The 17,027-nt window shown below is 48.9% G+C and overlaps 7 protein-coding genes across 7 annotated transcripts; 4 read left to right on the top strand and 3 right to left on the bottom strand.

The window, feature by feature from the left end:
* The first annotated feature begins 4 nt into the window (after window positions 1–4).
* Window positions 5–1,464, top strand: BDR25DRAFT_342509 (uncharacterized protein). The gene is made up of 4 exons (XM_033693734.1): window positions 5–306; window positions 364–924; window positions 976–1,050; window positions 1,119–1,464. Exons 1-4 carry the CDS (start codon window positions 176–178, stop codon window positions 1,300–1,302), a joined length of 951 nt encoding a protein of 316 aa, XP_033548001.1. The 5' UTR covers window positions 5–175; the 3' UTR covers window positions 1,303–1,464.
* A 1,662-nt stretch (window positions 1,465–3,126) lies between these two features.
* BDR25DRAFT_342508 (uncharacterized protein) lies at window positions 3,127–4,477 on the top strand. Its single transcript, XM_033693733.1, has 3 exons — window positions 3,127–3,638; window positions 3,704–3,778; window positions 3,839–4,477. The coding sequence occupies exons 1-3, from the start codon at window positions 3,211–3,213 to the stop codon at window positions 4,017–4,019; spliced, it is 684 nt and encodes a 227-aa protein (XP_033548000.1). The 5' UTR covers window positions 3,127–3,210; the 3' UTR covers window positions 4,020–4,477.
* A 105-nt stretch (window positions 4,478–4,582) lies between these two features.
* BDR25DRAFT_354422 (uncharacterized protein) lies at window positions 4,583–5,131 on the bottom strand (the record flags this gene model as incomplete). Its single annotated transcript, XM_033695308.1, has 3 exons — window positions 4,583–4,821; window positions 4,861–5,008; window positions 5,057–5,131. The coding sequence occupies 3 exons, from the start codon at window positions 5,129–5,131 to the stop codon at window positions 4,583–4,585; spliced, it is 462 nt and encodes a 153-aa protein (XP_033547999.1).
* A 37-nt stretch (window positions 5,132–5,168) lies between these two features.
* Window positions 5,169–6,150, bottom strand: BDR25DRAFT_354421 (uncharacterized protein; the record flags this gene model as incomplete). Its single annotated transcript, XM_033695307.1, has 6 exons — window positions 5,169–5,387; window positions 5,419–5,429; window positions 5,476–5,563; window positions 5,674–5,768; window positions 5,820–5,917; window positions 5,972–6,150. 6 exons carry the CDS (start codon window positions 6,148–6,150, stop codon window positions 5,169–5,171), a joined length of 690 nt encoding a protein of 229 aa, XP_033547998.1.
* A 5,274-nt stretch (window positions 6,151–11,424) lies between these two features.
* On the top strand, window positions 11,425–13,180 carry BDR25DRAFT_223577 (uncharacterized protein; the record flags this gene model as incomplete). The annotated part of the gene is made up of 2 exons (XM_033685113.1): window positions 11,425–12,855; window positions 12,917–13,180. The coding sequence occupies 2 exons, from the start codon at window positions 11,425–11,427 to the stop codon at window positions 13,178–13,180; spliced, it is 1,695 nt and encodes a 564-aa protein (XP_033547997.1).
* A 758-nt stretch (window positions 13,181–13,938) lies between these two features.
* Window positions 13,939–15,772, bottom strand: BDR25DRAFT_285602 (RWD-domain-containing protein; the record flags this gene model as incomplete). Its single annotated transcript, XM_033688194.1, has 2 exons — window positions 14,076–15,772; window positions 13,939–14,030 (listed from the first exon to the last, which is right to left on the bottom strand). Exons 1-2 carry the CDS (start codon window positions 15,469–15,471, stop codon window positions 13,939–13,941), a joined length of 1,488 nt encoding a protein of 495 aa, XP_033547996.1. The 5' UTR covers window positions 15,472–15,772.
* Window positions 15,773–15,917: 145 nt separating this feature from the next.
* BDR25DRAFT_260543 (PAP2-domain-containing protein) lies at window positions 15,918–17,026 on the top strand. The gene is made up of 3 exons (XM_033686659.1): window positions 15,918–16,011; window positions 16,057–16,246; window positions 16,372–17,026. The coding sequence occupies exons 1-3, from the start codon at window positions 15,961–15,963 to the stop codon at window positions 16,821–16,823; spliced, it is 693 nt and encodes a 230-aa protein (XP_033547995.1). The 5' UTR covers window positions 15,918–15,960; the 3' UTR covers window positions 16,824–17,026.
* Window position 17,027: the final 1 nt, after the last annotated feature.

The raw sequence follows: 17,027 nt of genomic DNA, 5'->3' as shown, positions 1-17,027 counted from the left end.
ACTTCTCATCTACAAAGTTGGGAAACGCCGAGTATCGTTGCTCGCTTTCGCTCTGATTTTGCACGTCTTTCAGCATCCTGAACAGCTGGGATTAGCCATTAGCCTAGATTGAACCACGGCTAACTTGTCAACCTACTTGCTGTGATCGGGAGTGCGACATTCTTCCATTCTTACAATGTTTTCTTCCCCACCTGACAGTGCTCCGAAGTTTGGTGGGCCCTCAAGGCGCCCTCATACCAAGCCCCGAAAGGGATGCTGGATGTGCCGGCGGAGACGTATTCGGTGCGATGAGACAATTCTTCAGTGGTATCTTCAACTCTGTTTAAACTGAAGATGAATCTCTTGTAACTGATAGGAAATTAGTCGCAACTGTACAAAACATCAAGTCCGATACAATAATATGGAAATTCCACTCCCAACGGTGCGAGCGCCATGGGAGAAACAGACATCTTCGGAAGCACATGCTGTAGTTGCTGAAGCTCAAGGGTCCTCCGGTAAAGACCGTGATTTACTCTCAATCTGGCTTTCTTTGCGACCAAGGATTCGATTTAGGTCAGGGAGTACGGAAAGAGATCAAGGGGCAGACTGCAGTTGTGCTGGGCGGTTTGACACCCCAGGAATGATAGCAGAATCCAGCGGTATTAGAGCTACTACGGGCTTGTTAACACCCACAAACGTAGCCGGGCTTACAATATCGACGCTTGTGGTACCAGTAGCAGCAGTTGATCCGAGTGGACCCGCTGGGCAAATTTCATTGCCCATTCCGAGGGTTGCCATTGGGGCGTGCATTGGCATTGTCCTGATTGCAGGTGGGAGAGCTTCTGGGGCAGCAAGGTCGCTTTTGGGGCCAGCTATGGGGGTCGGCAGCATCCTGTTCGTCATGTTGCGGAATGATCCTGCTGTTAAGCCAGAAGCAGCGTGGGTGTAAGTTGCACTTTGAGCCCCTTTGAAAGCTGGATTGACTGACACGTCCAGGGTATTTGGGGCGTGGTCCGCCGCCACGCTAGCTTATCTCGCCATGCAGTGTTCGCGCCTTGTGCATGCCAACTGGTATGTCTCCTTTCGTTGAGCCTACTTTGACATTAGGGGACACAGCTGGTCTGACATTTCATCCGCAGGTATATCCTCGTAGCGTCAGTGGTGACCGGCATTTGCATGGTGATCATTGCCTCTGCCCAGAGGTCCTCGATCCAGGGTGGTTTGGTGACGGCTATTCCACCCTGCGTCGCCTTTGCATCATATGCGGCCACATTCCCATTTCGAGAGCGGTTTCAGAGGTCAGAGGATAGTGTCAATGTGTGAGGTATGACTCTACGCCTATGAGGGTGAATGCCGGCTAGGTTAGCGAGGTGAGGCATGACGACTTCCCTTGGGTGGCCCAATTTCCAACAACGGTTTCATATTAGGCGCAACTACATAAAGCTGCATGCTATACTGCAACTGCAATACGATATACTTATTCTGAAGACGGACGGGTTCATATTCAACTCAAATGCACTTTCTCTGCCGAAGCATGCAATTGACAACGTTGCCCAGAGAAAATGCCAGTCATACTATCAGGGCATGCATCCGTATCGCTCGCTAGCATGATGATATAGGTGACCGGGCTTTGAATCTTTCCGAGGTTCAGTGTTGTGCGCACAGAGTGACACGTGATGCTCATCCTGATGCTCCGCTTGCTTTACTCATCTTGTCACCTAATATAGAACATGACTGGGTGGATTCAAGACAGAAATTGGTACCCTGCTGGCCATTGACGTAATGATAGCAAGAGTATTAAATATATATACTCTACCTCAGCTACGTTCTACGTTACGTGACAACATACTGTACAAACCTGGAACAAAATGAGACGGGTTCTCAGTGTGCATGGACATTGCTCCCACTGCGAAGCTGTCTCCAGTATAAATTCAGTCCGAGTTCTTCCCTCTCTAAGTTGACCCATACCTCGCACACAAACTAGAAGAAATTATCCACACCCATGACATATCCTTCGCTCACACCATTCCCAGAGCTGTTTGTCTAAATTGACTCTAGCCTTGTTGGAGACTAAAAGCTGCTACATCTTAACGAAGGCCTGGTCGATTTCTCACCCATTGATGGTGGAGTAATCGCGTGGCTCGGAAACGACTTCTCTCAAACCGTCCGTTCAACTCCGTTACGTAACGGCATAGTGAGGCAGCGTGTGAAATCTCCGAAGTTGGCCTCGAAGATTACATATCTTGAGATAACTGCGTTTTCCGTCAACCAGAAAATTGAATATGGGGAGATGACAAACTCCTACTCGATGATGGGTAGCTCATCGAAGTGAAATCCTACCCATTAATCAAGAGCTTCGATTGAATTGCATAGTGATAGCGGATTCAGAGGGAAGAAAAACTAAGCAGTGGCGAATATCGCACAGTCACCTTTGCCCTCACCGGTAGCCGAACCTCCAAGTCTCTACAATAGGATTCTGTGGGTAATAATGGCAACGTCAATTTGAAAGCCTGGTTTGTTTTGGAATTCTATGAAGATAAATTGGTACAAAATAATTGTTAAGGAGATGTAGATGGCTCGGCTATCATCCTATAAGTTGGTGTTGGTGCAGCGGAAGTGTGTTGTATCAATAACGAAGCCTCAAGGGCAGCTATGGTCGATAGTAGCTTGGCGTGGTTATACATCCACAACGGGGCTGAAGAGGTAAGTCATCTGAAGCCTCAGGCTAAACAAGATGGCGGTTCATCTGCGCGGTCCCCAAGCCTCAAAGCAGTTCCATTACAAGAGAGGCTCGTGTCTCGGTTCATGCTTCTCGGCTAGCAAGCACGCAATCTACGCTAGGCCGCAAGGAGCACACACGCAAGCACCATGGATGCGTACCTGTGTATTACGCATGGGTCAAGTTGCCTCGACGAAAAGGCGGTCGCCCACTCCATTGCACGGACTGGTTGCCTACGGTTCGCAACCTTACGGCGGGCCTCACCACCAGTTTCCGGAAAAATGAATGACAGATTGGGGCGCGGGTATGCAGATACGAGGCCTAATTGCCTAAAAATGACCTACGGTTCGCAAACTTACGGCCCGTTTGAAGCTCGTAAAAAGTCATAAAGCAGCGCTAAAGCACCAAACTTATACTCCCAACCTCATCTTTCACGCTCCTTTTTCATCACCACAAAGACTTGGGGTTCTAGAAAGATTTTAGAATTCAACATCTTCCAACCATTTACAACAATGGGTTATGCCGAATGCAATGCCCAAGGTCACTCCAAAATAGTTTTCGCCTGCAAAACCCTTGTCCACTTCTGGGTGTCCTCCAAGTCACAGCCTTCCGGCGCAAATCTGCATCCCCAATCAGGGGTTCTCCTCAGCCGAAGTATTTTTCCGCTCAGCTCTTTTTGGCTGGTTTCAGTCATCGTTTGCCTTTCCTTCGCCCGCCCTGCGGCCGCACTTGATGGAAGCCTCGCCGCTGTGGAGCAGTTTTCAGCACGCCATCAGATCCCACCAATCAGCATCGAATACTTCGGAAACATGTTCTGTGCCATCGGCCTCTGTATGGTCCTCATTGCACGAGGCTTGCTTGGCCCTTTAGTGGGAATTACAAGTGTTCTGTGGGTCATGATGCGCAATGACCCTGCCATCAAGCCCAAGCTTTCATGGATGTAAGTCATGAGTAAGAAGATGCCCCCCAGACTCTCAGAATCTCGCTAATCGGCGACGACGCCAGGATGTTTGGTGTCTGGTTGGTCTTGTTTCTGTCATACGTTTTCGTCCAATGCCACCGCGTTTTGAACCGCCAACTGTTAGTTCTTATTACTTGAAGTCTAGTACTTTGTCGGCAAATCTGACTATTAATCCCCAGGTACATGCTACTAAGCACATCCATGGCCGGAATCTGTATGTGCATCATCGCGCTAATCCAAAAGTCATCACTACACGGCGGCCTTATGACAGCTATTCCGCCTTGCTCGTCTTTCGCCGCGTATTCAGTCGGCTACTTCTTTCCGGACCGGCTTCGAGAGGGCATTTATAATGCCGTTTGAATATTCAATCTCGTCCAATCACCCATCGATTACCCTCCAAGGGTAATGTCAACAAGACCATGATAATCTCTAGCGTCAGGAGTTGGAATCATATTTAGGAATTTTGTATTTACTTTGGCAGAAGGGCAACGATAAGGCACATATATGTTTAGATGCTGTCGTCGACTCAGCTGGTCATCGTCTAGCTTTATGTGAAAAAAGGAAAACTATTCGCAATTCTTTACGTCCCCGACACAATAAAGTATCCATACAGATTACACAAGCACCACATTCTGAGCAAGGCAAAGCGTAAAGCCCTTTGGGCTCCGAAGAACGTCAAATATTACCTATTGCATCTTATCACCTGATGTAAGACACGACAGGGCGAGGGCTTCAGGGCCTTATTGGAATCTCATTGCTCTTCTCCCTAACTCCCGCACGATATTTGACAGATCGAGCCTGCCCGAATTGTATTCTACGTTATGGGATAACATGCAGTATGCAAGTCATCTCCTCCAAAGCTCTTGTATTTTAAAGCTCGCTAGGATATTCTAGACATCATGAATCCTCACCTGCGCAACATCTTAAGCAATCTCCGTCTTCAAGATCTGGATAGCGTTCGTTACACTCTCCAACCCATAGCAATTCGCATACATGAACGGTCGTCCAAGACCAACAGTCTTCACACCCAAAGCAAGTCGCTTCAATACATCACCTAGTACTGAATGCCACTGTTGGCTAGGACTTCGACTTTGCCGAAGATCTCGGGGGCGTTGTGATGGATTTCGTGGACGATTTCCTACAAACATGGAGAGCAGTCGAACTAGCGCCCGCTACAGTTCGAAATGTACATCGTGGGAACGCCCTTTTTCGTCATTAGTGCATCTTCGACTGTTGAGATTCTTTTCAAGATTATGAAGAATCGAGTGCAGATCTTCATTTAGCCAGAGATATCCAACGTAAAAGTGGAGGTAACTGAGCTCGCGTTCGTGGCGTCGTTTCGTGCGGCGCTGTGTCGGGTTGAGCCACGGATTACTAGGAGCATCGATTGTTCAGACGATGGCTTTTGCCCCTGCCTTCTCCGCTCGAGCAATCGCATCCCATGTCACTGAGAGGTTAGCATCCGTGTGCATTAGAGGTCAAGTTATGGAGTGTCCGTGAAGGAAATGATTAAGACCGAAGCTGCTGGGAGATGGCTTGCGGACCCTTCAACACGATGCTGCCCTTAGCTGAGGCAAGCTCTTCAATCACTTTTAAAGAATATAAAGCAGCCACATAGAGAATATTCCCGTTTCCAGTAGCTTCCATAAAGTTGATCTCAGCGCGCTCAGGATCCATATACGCGCCGCGGGCACCTGGGCCAGTGAAAATGGAGCACGTAATTGTATCCTAGAATAGTTATTGCTGAGGTTTAATTGACTTTCGTCGCATCTAGGAGCATTCATGCTCGGTTTGACCTTGGACTAAATCTCCAAACTATTCCAATAGCTCCATTCTAGCTGCGGTGGTTCTGAAGTAGGATCACTTTTCATCGTCAAGAGATTGTCGTGCTGCGAAGTCAAAATCTAGGGTAGTTCAAATTTCCTTTCGGCAAGGGCTGTGTGCCTTCGGTCTAGTTGGTTCCTTGAAGATAGGGCTCTAGGCGTGTGTCTGGCTTGTTCCAGATGGGCGCGACGGCTACGGTGTTTGCAACGAAGCCGGACAAACACGATAGAACATATTTTCTTGCTCCATAAGTGAAGTTGAATGAACTAGTTGCGATTTTTTGCGCTTCGAATATGTTTTAGCTCTCTTGGCAACGTCTAGTGTCGTCCATCTAACAGGAAGAGTTCGGCCCGCACCGTGGTTTTGAGGGTCGTTTCACAGGGACCAACCCCGAAAGATCTCCATGATTTTTCACGCTGTCACATCGTAGGAAGCTAGTTTGAAACACTTGGCGACCCGTCAGCCAATTAAGATGTTCGGACGGTTACGAGTGTTTCGAATCGGATTCTATGGAAAGGAGGTCCCCACTTCGCAAAACCAAGGACCTGAAAGAAATGATCGCAATCCTCGATGGTTGTATCGACCACTCGAGCTTGAAAAGCGTTCTGGGTAGCAGTGATTTAGCTCGAATGCCTCCAAGAGACTCAGGAAGTCCAGCCTTATCCATTTCACAAACCTGTATCTGCCTCCTTAGTTCGTCAAATACTACTCATTCTGTTACTTAACAGGGGATATGGCAGAGGGGTAATTCAAATCAGAATTCTGTAGCTTATTCATGTTCCCCTTGATTCTGGCAAGATATTTTACAAACCAGCGCCATCCTTGTCATGTTCTACATTAGACTAGAACGTGCTGTAGAGGGTCATATTTCATTCGAAGAGTTCATCCAAGTAGATAAAGCCACGAAACGTACGCTAGAAATTTCTTAGCAGAATTTACAGGAGCCACTAAATGCCGCACCAGCAGGAACGGTACCCATTTACTCATTTCGTCCAAGACCATCTGTCCTGTTTTTCTAGATCTCTACAATCCGCGACTTGGTAGAGGAATTCCCCTTTAAATATTTCCCATTGGGGCCGCAATCATCGTACTACTGGTTCTGGCAAACCCAAAGTTGGCACCAGACATATTCGAAGAAATCCTTGCCACATAGGAGGCAATACATATCCTAGCGCGAGTGAGTTGTCCATTGTCCTGCCCGATTGAGACCTCGCGAATAACGTATGGAATGTTCGCAAAAGCCGCCCAATGTGATTTCAAAAAGTGCTTACTGAGGAGTGTACCAGAGGTTAAGCAATGAGACCTTCGAATCGTTGATCAAGGGGTAAAATATAGACCCAGACTGCAGAGAGTAACATAGGCCAGAACATAGATGCACAATTTTAGAAAGGGGACCATATACACGGCGGAGAGGAGGTGGGATTGGTAGCTTGTAAGAGGGAACAGTCTTGCACCCACAGTCCCAGCCTTACCCTGTCCCACGGCCGAAGCCCTTCTTCCTCTCATTCCTGCCTTTTTCCTAGCTTTGAAGATCCTTTGAGATTGCCCTACCAATGGAATATTGGTTGGTTCGCCTCCAGCCGTCATTGCGTCTCCTCTGATCGGCTGCGAAGGGTATCGTGTATAGTAATCGGTCTGGTTTATGTTCAAGAAACTGGGCTTTGAGGAAAGGGATCTGGATCGAGCTTAATGTATCTCTCCGGAACGAGGCGAATTATTTCGAATCTATTCCTCGCGTGCGGTGATTTTTCTGTTAAAGGATTAAGGCTGAAACACAAGAAAGCTCTGGAAGCCCTCGTTTAATGGACCCTCACCTCTGATTTCTAGGAAGGTGACCTTCGAAACCTTCCCCTTCCCTCCTAGTCCACGCTTACCCGACTTCATCACCCCATATTAGAGTCTGGTCAAGAACTGGACTAATCATTCCCTCCCATTGCTGGTTCATCCACACCGCTTCTAGCTGAATATTCCTCCCAAGAGTGTTGTACATATCTTGATCCAGCATGTTCGCGATATGCTCGTCGTGATGCATCCACCCCCAATTGGCCGCCATCATATTAACCAAGGCTTCGACCAAACCTTGGTTTTTGTCAATCATGGATGCAGGCTTCCTGATAAGACTCATAGTGGAAAGGAAGAAGAGTTCCTCAACCAGCAATGTGTTAATCCATGGTTTGACGCCTCCGCGAAAAGCCTTGATGACGAGAGGCTTCATGGACTCGATCATGTACTTGGTAGCTACTGCGTACATCTTAGTATGAAAAAGGGGTTGCTGTGGTAGCTTGGATCTCGAGTGCGCACTTCCTGAAGAAAACTGAATAGCTCGAATTGGATAGGTTGGGGGAGTAGCTCTGGTTGGCATCAGAAGTCACCCCGACCTACTAACTCGAATCCCTTTTGCTGATTGACTAGATTTTGTTAGTCTAGGCTGAAGATACTTGATTGCAATAGTTACCAGGTACAGTTCGTGGGAAGTGACCAGCTTGCAAGCCTTGAGAGCACTGTCTCCACGAATGACATAGCTAGCCGCAAGCTCAGGGAAGTGCTTCAGAATCTCCAGACTGTTACTCCGAATCTTAAGAGTGCATCCACATTTCCCTCCCGAAGTTTGATTGGAATTACAGTCAGAGCCGTTAGGGATCCAATCTGCTACATCCCAAGGGGAGATGTATGAGAAAGTGTGAAGAAAATGCATCATAGCGTCAATCTGATTTCCGTGTTCTCTTGGGATTTTAATGTTGCTTTTTGATTGCCTGAGCATTCCGCCGAATTAGTAGAAACTGGGATTAAATTAAGGTTGGGATACGGACCTGATCCGCGTAACAAGGTATTGCGAAGTACGGCGAACAGTTTACTAAGGATTCTTTTGTGAGCGCGTATGCATTAGACCTACAGATGATTGTAAAATCTGTCATGCGGCCACTGCAGAGGGTAGCATCTACAGTCGCTCGCACTAGGTCGCCCATAGTGGATGGTTGGGTGGTAGTGGTAAGGAGTTGTTGTTAAGTTAATTCGGGGCGCGCTGGCAGGAGCTTGATTAAATAAGTGATTATCGTGGTGAAGGGGGAAGAATTCATTTCCGTGAGATCTGGAGGGCGGTAAGTCACTGCCAGTTAATCTCTCATGATCACCACTGCATGAAGGAAACCTCCGTGAATAGTGAACGGAAGACTTGGTGGTACGTTTTGAACGATATTCTGCTGCCTCCATCACTGAATTTACTCAACCTACTATCTAGAGAGTAATTATTAGCCTCTCATTTGTAACGGGAAGGTTGTAACTCTCCTAATAGCGGACGAATGAAGTCTTGCGAAGTGACCTCCCAGGCAACGCTGCAGGGAACTGCACAGCATATCAAGTAGCTACGAGAATTTTAGCCTAACGTACCGTAGTAATATTGAAAGGGGATTTAGAAAGAATAAACCAGCCGAACGTACTTTATCTTGTTACCTAATGTGGAACATAACAGCAGGATTTTGCACCCTGTTGACACTCTCCCTGATTACAGCGAGACGCCAGCAGATAGACCCTACCCCCGTCATGTCCCACGTTAGTTGAGAAGGCATAGTAGTGGAAAGCATCCTGTGAAGTTCGAGAACCGTCGATTCGGAGGCAATATTATACTGCGTGAACGAATTCCATGCTCTCAAGACGCTCGCTAGAATCTGGCGATGAGGATAAGGAGAGTATTTAGCCTGCCATGCGGATCTGCGTTTATATTGTGTCAGTGACACTGTTAGTGATTTCTGAAGCCAGAAGTTTGAAATGAGGGGTCTGTCTTGTTCAGAGTCGCTGGCGTTAGAGTCGCAGTGTAAAAACCGTCGAATAGGTGCCTATTCTGCTCAAGTAACCGGTTTAGACTATTAGATCTCAAAATGTATTGAGCTCAGCAAGCTGCTTTGTTAATAGACCTGAGTTCTGGCATGCGACCCTTTCGGGGACTAAAAGGACAACTCGGAAGGCGAGTGGGTAGACAATCGTCCGATGTCGACTAAAGATGAGCTGGACTTTAAATATCATCGGCGACTTAAAGAGGAGCATCGGAACTCTCAATGCAAAGAGAGCCACGGGCACACTCAGCCTCTTAGTCGTGTGCAGCTGTGGTTGGTAATATCCCGGACAATTGCGGTGGGGCGAAAGAGGAAATACGATACTATCCAACGAAAATCTTGTAACCAAAAAACCACGATACCCAAGCAATCGCTATGAAGCAAAGGGAAGCTGGGTTTACTTCTGCGAAGTGGAAATGAAAGATCTGAAGTTGAAACAGTGCTGCTTTCATCAACAGGATGGAATCACTCCACGCACCCCGAAGCGCGTTGCAATATCCCAATCTCATGAACACGAGAGCACAACATCGCCGACGCCGAAGGTACATATGCACCCCCAGGCAGCCGCGTGTGTTGGCAGCATTCATCAGGTTATCACAAACCCAAACTAGGAAATGTGACACTAACGGTGCGAAAGCTACCCGGTATTCCACGCGGGTTTCAGTAACACAGATTGGTCGTACCCTAGGGCTCGATTTGCGATCCAAACTCCCGGTTTTCCTGGGTTTTAGGGTGAGAAAGACGTGGTACATGCGTAATGGTGACTGGATGAGGCGGTGAGGCTGAGGCACAAATTTAGCTGTGAGTGGAGCCGATGTGGAAAAGAAGCTTTCCTTGATATGGGTTGGCGCATAAGACCCTTGGGGACCAGAGAGGCAAAAGGTAGATTCCCTGTCTCGTGGGTGTGTGTAAGCGAATACGGATGCCCAAGTTCTTGAAGAAGTAAAGGCTGATCTGGGAGTCACGTCCACAGTCAGGGCACCAACTCTAGCGCGACTCGCATATTCCCCCTTCCCTTCAGCCCTAATTTCCGACCTTTTCATCGATGGAATAGCCAAGCAGAGGAGCACCCAACGCTCCAAATCGCACCTCACGAAACCTCGTCTTTTCTACAGGAAGTGGGCGTTTAAAGTGTGCGAAGCCCAACTGCTATGCCCCCAATATCAAACTTCTAAAACACCCCATCGCCACAAGACGCCAGCAAAAACATTCCACGAGTTCCCTAGGCCTTAGCTAAGACAACGATCAACATCATGGGGGCGACTCCCTGCGCCACAACGCTCCCGCTCCGTGCACCCTGTTCTCGCCCTCCAATTAAGCTTATTCTAATGACACCGGCCAAGACTAACAAGCTTGGTGCATCTCAGCGAAAGGTTAGCTGCAGTTGTTCCGCTATTTAAGGATCTCATATTCGTCTTGGCATTTCGATCGCTTTTTCTACTTCTAGCCAAGTGAAACGCTTCGTCGCCGGCTATTACTTGTCATCACAAGGTTCGTGCACCATCTCGAACCATAAATTCGACAGTTTGAGTTTTTCCCGATAGAGACCCAATCATAGAGGTTTCTACCACATACCAGCCCCCAAAAATGGAAGATACCGGTGAACAACACATCTCATCCCGACGCAGAGCTCGACCTAGCGTTTCCTGACTAAGGAAGTGCGACCATGTTGATGAAGTGCTTTCGGTGCTCAACGGAGTTATGTTGGCGCTCCGGTTGATGAGATGGGCTAGTCAAGCCGTGGAGGCTTGGAGAGGGCTTGCATTAACTCACTTTCTTGTTACAGTTGGACGTTGTACTATCTCACGCCCGTGTACTATATATTCGAACTGGACTTGCACCTTTTTCTTTTGCGTTCCTCAGGTTCTGGTACCGAATACTCCTGTCTTCTCTTTCCTAGGGTGGATCATTGGTGTGCACTTGTCTCCATTTCCTCTTTACTATACTGGACTCTCTTTCCCCTAAGATACCCCTCCCAGAATTAGAGGAGATAGTTTACAATGGGTCACGAAGGCGGTTTGTCGATTTTTGCTTCACCCCTCCTTCAACCCGGGGAAGAAGCCCACGGCCATGGACATGGTGGTCACAACAAGCCTGAACATGGTCCTCCAATGTCCCACAATACATCCCAAGGCTCCGGCGATCTCGAAAATCAAAAGACTTCCGATACAACGCATGTTCCTTTCAACACGAACGACGAGAGTCTTCATGACAACCCTGCCTTCCACCGACACGCTGAAGCGACGACAGCGGAGCTGTTCTACGATCTGTTCTTTGTAGCTAACTTGACAACGTTCACATCCGGTCTCGAAATCAACGACCACAATTCGCTCACTGCATACGTTGGATTTTTCTCCCTTCTCTGGTTGACGTGGTATCAAGTCTCCCTTTACGATGTCCGCTTCAGCGCCGACTCCGTGTTCGAACGCTGTGCCAAAGCTATTCATTTCGGCACGATGGTAGGCTTCGCTGTCATCGGCCCGCAGTGGAAGCCCGGACAAAAAATCGATGACTACAAAATCTACAAAGCCTTTGGTCTCATTCTCCTCGTATCCCGTCTCACGCTCGTCTGCCAGTATGGGGTTACCCTCTTCTACACCAAGAAGTACACCAAGACTCGCATCCCACTGCTCCTTGTTATGGGCTCTTCCCTCATCGCAGCCATCCTTTACGGCGCCCTGACACCCGCGTTCCCAAACCCCGTATACCCAGAAAAGGTCAAGACCAATGTCTACATTGCCTGGTATATCATCGGCATCTGCGAAGTCCTGCTCACCGTCTCCGTATCTTGCATCTGGCGCGTGATCTCCTTCAAAGGCACACACATGGTCCAGCGCATGTCACTGCTCACCCTCATCATCCTCGGTGAAGGCATCATTGTCATCTGCAAATCCATCTCCAAGATTGTGAAAAACGAGTTCCTCTGGACGGCTGCCGTCGTTGGACAAATTATCTCCGCGGTCCTGATTATTTACTTCTTGTACATGCTGTACTTTGACCGCATGCAAGAAGACCATTTCGGAAGCATTAAGCAGCAGATTTGGTCGGTCCTGCATTTCCCACTGCACACGGTTCTTGTGCTTGTCCTCCAAGGTATCTCGCTCCTCATTATCTGGGTCCAGGCCATTGATGCATTCAACGTCCTTGGCAGCGATTTCCAGTACGTCAACAACCAAATGGGCAACTACACTGATGGCGCTGAATTCGCAACCGCACTGAATGCAACCGCTTACAACAATGTGTTTTACTTTGTCCCCAAGGGGGTTGACGCGACTAAGGAAATTGAGACCGTATATAACTCGCTATTTGTTATTGCGGAGGCATACGATTTTGTAATGTCAAGCAATTGGACGAACACGACTGCGGTGGATGAGTTGGCGACCGGATTGAACGATCTACTATCTGCCACTAGTAAGACACTGTTTGACAGTCTGAGCGTGACGTTGCCAAAGAAGAAGTACGAGCAGAAGCTAGACTTGGACGGTATGTTGGCAACATACGTTGGTATCTTTGAACTCGTGTTTCAATACGTTTTCATCGCTGTAAGTCACCCCTCCCCTCCCACCCCACCTCAGCCAAACCCTTACTAACCCTCTCTCCCAGGGCGGCCTCGCACTCATCCTAACTACCGTCCTGGGCTTCCTCTCTCTCCCCGCGCACCAACGCCGTGGCTCCGAATACATCCGCCTCAGCATCAACTTCTTCGCCGGTGTCGGGGTCTGCATGATCATCCCGCTCGTCGTGCATTTTGGAGATAAAGATGGCAACTATATATCCAGTGCTTGGTTGATCCCGACGCTATGTATTTTGTTTTTCTTGTGTGTTGTGATCAATGTTGCAAAGGTTGGAAAGGAGAAGAAGCATTAGATGCATGGAAAGATGGGTGAGATCTAAGTGGTAGCATGGGTGATGGTTGTGGGCAACCTTGCAAGTGGCCTGAGGTGGAGGGTTGGCTAGCTGGGCAAGATCGGAAAAGATTCGATTCGTTCTTCGTATTAGAGTTCCGACGGAGGAGTGGAGTACAGAGTGGGTGTAGAGCGGAAGCATGGTGGACCGAATTTGTCGACATTTTCGCGGGGAGCGAGGCGCCTGAAGTCAGTTGTTGTAATTTTTTTGTAATTTTTCTCCCTTTGATGAGAGTCTGAGAGCGAGACTGCTTTATACCTTCTTAACCTGAGGAATCCGAGGCGCTGCGTACTTGCAAGAGTTTCCTTTTAGCCATTTCTTTCACACCCCGCTTGGGGACTCCTAGTGACATAGCGTGAACGCTTTGAAAATGGCAAGAGATGGAAACCTTGGCATGCCTTCCTTGATTGACCCCATAATATCCGATATGCACCTGCTAATTTCGAGGCTGACGGACATGTGTGGGCTTCGTCATCGCATAAGCCTGCCGGAAACCTTGTCGTGTGTCAATACGAACCAGGAACTGGAAAGACTTCCCACCAACCCTGCGCGCAACTAAAAGCCAGAAGGGGGACCGATTACTTGGCTCGGAGTTTGTTGATAGCATCTTGCCTAGCATCGCCCTCGGCTTAGTAGCTCCCCTCGACGTATTGTCTACGTGCTCTCAATGTCTTACTATCTCAAATCATTAACCACTCTCCTCTCCTTCTCCCAAACCCTCAAGTATTTCCGCCCCCACCCTCATGCACCCTAACCTCCTCCATCTGCAACCTCAGCGCCTCCTGTTCCCAAAACTGCGCCTGAGCCTCCGCTCCCCTAACTCCTCCAAACCTCACATTCTCACCCCCTGCCCCACCCGCATCCCCACCATCCCCCTCCTCCAAATCCCACAACCTCTGAAAACACTCCTTCTTCTTCTTATTATTAAAATGCTCATACGGGTTCCCAGGATCCAGCCAACTCGAACACAGATAACAGAAGTGGGTTTTACACTGAGAACACGTCATATGGTTGCACCCATGCATTTTTTGTGATGGGACCGAGCAGTACGGACAAGGGGAGGTGTGCGCGAGGATGAAGTTGAGGGATGCTTGGTCTTCTTCAGAGAGTTCAGCTTCTTTTCTAGGGCCACAGTATACGAAATCGCCGTGCCAGGAGGCGAGGCAAACGGAGCAGAAGGCGAGGTTGCAGTCTTCGCAAATGGCAAGACGGTCGGTGGAGACACCGCCGGGGCGCTTTTCGATGTCATGTTCTTGGTTCTTAGATGGTTCGGGTTCGGGCTCGGGCTCAGGAGGGTTTGGGGGGACAGCATGAGCTTCAGGTTCAGGTTCGGGCTCAGGTTCTGAGTCGGAGTCTTCTAGAAGTGTAACATCCGTTATTTTAGGATATTTATCAGATCTCGCAAACCCCTGACACCATTTCCTTGGACAGTTAACAATCGTCTTATCAGCCTCAATCTTCTTCTTCCGTCTCATTTCCGCAAACCGCTTAACTACATCTTTCTTCAATGGAACCTGCAACAGCTCTTTGGGCGACAGAAGGCGGGGTTTCTGTCTACGATCCGCACGCGTATCGCCAGTCTTCCCGCAACTCGGGTCCAAGCATTTAACGCTGTTAACGTCGCCTTCGGCGACTGCGTTGTTGTAGAAATCTTGCAAACATGGGGTGCAAAAGACGTGGCCACAGCGCTCAATACGGTAGCACGCTGCTCCTTTCTTGGGTTCAAGACAGATACCGCAGTCGAATGTTTCTTTGTCAAAAATCTCTCGTTTCATCTTAGCATTGAAATCTAGAAGTTCCGGTTTCATGTCCCTGGGGAGCTCAAGAGGCGTTTTGTTCGATGGATCTAATAGTCCGAAGGCAGTTTCGACGGATTCCTGTAGGTAGCTGATATATGCGAATAAAATAGGCATTCCTCCATATTCCTCCCAAAGCGATTGACACTCTGCCTGAAGCTTCTTCAGCACAGTATCGGGGATCCAACGAGGCGTTGTCGTAAGCTTTAATCGTGGTGGTTCCTCTGCTGGATAACCTTCTGGAAGCGTTATAGTGATGTTTAATGGAGACAAATATGATAGTCGATGACTTCCTTGCTCTTCAACGAATGAAACGAGCAATGGTTTGACTGGAGCAACAACCAAATCGATTTCCGCGACATAGGGGCTCCTCGATGAAATGCTGAGTTCGGGATATATTGATTGCAGCGTATTCAGTTCCTCCTCATGCTCATCTTCAGTGGCGGGGTCTGCCATAGACAAAACTCCTCAAAGTTAGTAGTGAGCAGAATATGCAAATAAAATCTGATGTCTGGAAGCAGCCAAAGCTAGAGATAAAACTATGAGTGAAGGATAGAAAGCAATTTCCAAGACCAAGAAAAAGGGCGGAGGCGAGTGCTCAAGCAGTGAGGGCGGAGTTAAAATATGACGCAGAGGCTGTACTTCAACTGCCAGCTGAAGACCAAGAGGCAGGTTAGAAGAGTCACAAATATATATGCGTGACAGCCTGCGACCCGGACGTCTGACTCAATACATGAGAAGTGACAGCCATATCGCGAGTGCAAGCAAGACAGGGCAAAGGCGATCTTTTTGAGGTCGGCGAAGGCGGAGATTGCGTAACGCCACACATTCACGTAATCACATTCATGCGCCACTTCCAGAGAGCGCCAAGCCCAGTTTGCTTCGAGCAGCTGTCCCCATCGATGGGAGAGGGAGTGTGAAGCCATTCTTCCAGCACCCGCAATCATGGAGGAATATCCTCCCCTGGCGTCGCTCTCTCTAACACACGTCCACTACGTATACCCCCCCTCTCCTCTTCAATCCTTCCACTAACGAAGACAGAACCCCGCAGACCGCATATCCTACATCTGCGCCTGGCTCGCGCTCGTCCCGCAAGGCCTTTGCATTGTCTACGCTACGCTAATATGGTCGAACCGTGAAATCGAAATTTGCCTCATGTTTGCCGGACAGCTGGGTTGTGAGGCGGTGAATTGGATTTTGAAGCGGTATATCAAGGAGGAGCGCCCACGAGGTACATCCCCGTCCCCCGTCTGTGACTCACCAGAGGCGATGGGCTATGTAACGCATTCGCATGTCATGCCATGAAATAGAATGGAATAGAGCCATTGATGAGCGGACACTGATGTATCATTACAGAAATGCATGGCAAAGGCTACGGCATGCCCTCCTCCCACGCCCAATTCGTAGCCTTCTTCTCCCTAACCCTGACCTTCTTCCTACTCTTCCGGCACGTCCCGCACCCCACCGAAACCCACACCCCCTTTACATTCTTCCAACGGCTGCTCCTGTCCCTCGTCACGCTCGCGTTCGCAGCCGCGGTCGCGAGCTCCCGCATCTACCTCAACTACCACACTCCCAAACAGGTTCTTGTGGGGTGTGCGGCTGGCGCGGTGTTCGCTGTCGTGTGGTTCGGGTTTACGACGGTTTTGAGGAGAGCTGGCTGGGTGGATTGGATGCTGGATACGAGGTTGGCGAGGACGGGGAGGGTGAGGGATTTGGTCGTGCAAGAAGATTTGGTGGATTCGGGGTGGGCGAGGTGGGAGGAGAGGAGGGTAAGGAGGAGGCTTGAGGAGAAGAAGAGAAGGTGAGGTTTAAGAGGTATGGCTGGTATGAGACTTTATACTGGTGGTGCGGAGTGGATAGACTTAGACAATGCGATACCACCGTTCACCTTTGGGAGCTGGTTAGGGTTGGCCTTCTTGTGGGTGCACCTTGGTAGGTGCCTCGGCTGAATTTTAGTCACAACAGCAAAAGTAAGAGCAGCAGGAGCGGAACTATCTCGTCTTTATTTC

This window comes from Lindgomyces ingoldianus (genome assembly GCF_010093535.1).
Source record: "Lindgomyces ingoldianus strain ATCC 200398 unplaced genomic scaffold BDR25scaffold_14, whole genome shotgun sequence".
NCBI lineage: Eukaryota > Fungi > Ascomycota > Dothideomycetes > Pleosporales > Lindgomycetaceae > Lindgomyces > Lindgomyces ingoldianus.
The sequence above is the reverse complement of the archived record's forward strand: the minus strand, read 5'-3'. Positions and strand labels throughout refer to the sequence as shown.

Coding starts and splice junctions, on each gene's coding strand:
- BDR25DRAFT_342509 (XM_033693734.1), top strand. CDS start 176: ATGTTTTCTTCCCCACCTGACAGTGCTCCGAAGTTTGGTGGGCCCTCA. Junction 307..363: donor GATGAGACAATTCTTCAGTG/GTATCTTCAACT, acceptor ATAGGAAATTAG/TCGCAACTGTACAAAACATC. Junction 925..975: donor AAGCCAGAAGCAGCGTGGGT/GTAAGTTGCACT, acceptor TGACACGTCCAG/GGTATTTGGGGCGTGGTCCG.
- BDR25DRAFT_342508 (XM_033693733.1), top strand. CDS start 3,211: ATGGGTTATGCCGAATGCAATGCCCAAGGTCACTCCAAAATAGTTTTC. Junction 3,639..3,703: donor AAGCCCAAGCTTTCATGGAT/GTAAGTCATGAG, acceptor CGACGACGCCAG/GATGTTTGGTGTCTGGTTGG. Junction 3,779..3,838: donor CGCGTTTTGAACCGCCAACT/GTTAGTTCTTAT, acceptor ATTAATCCCCAG/GTACATGCTACTAAGCACAT.
- BDR25DRAFT_260543 (XM_033686659.1), top strand. CDS start 15,961: ATGGAGGAATATCCTCCCCTGGCGTCGCTCTCTCTAACACACGTCCAC. Junction 16,012..16,056: donor CTCTAACACACGTCCACTAC/GTATACCCCCCC, acceptor TAACGAAGACAG/AACCCCGCAGACCGCATATC. Junction 16,247..16,371: donor CAAGGAGGAGCGCCCACGAG/GTACATCCCCGT, acceptor GTATCATTACAG/AAATGCATGGCAAAGGCTAC.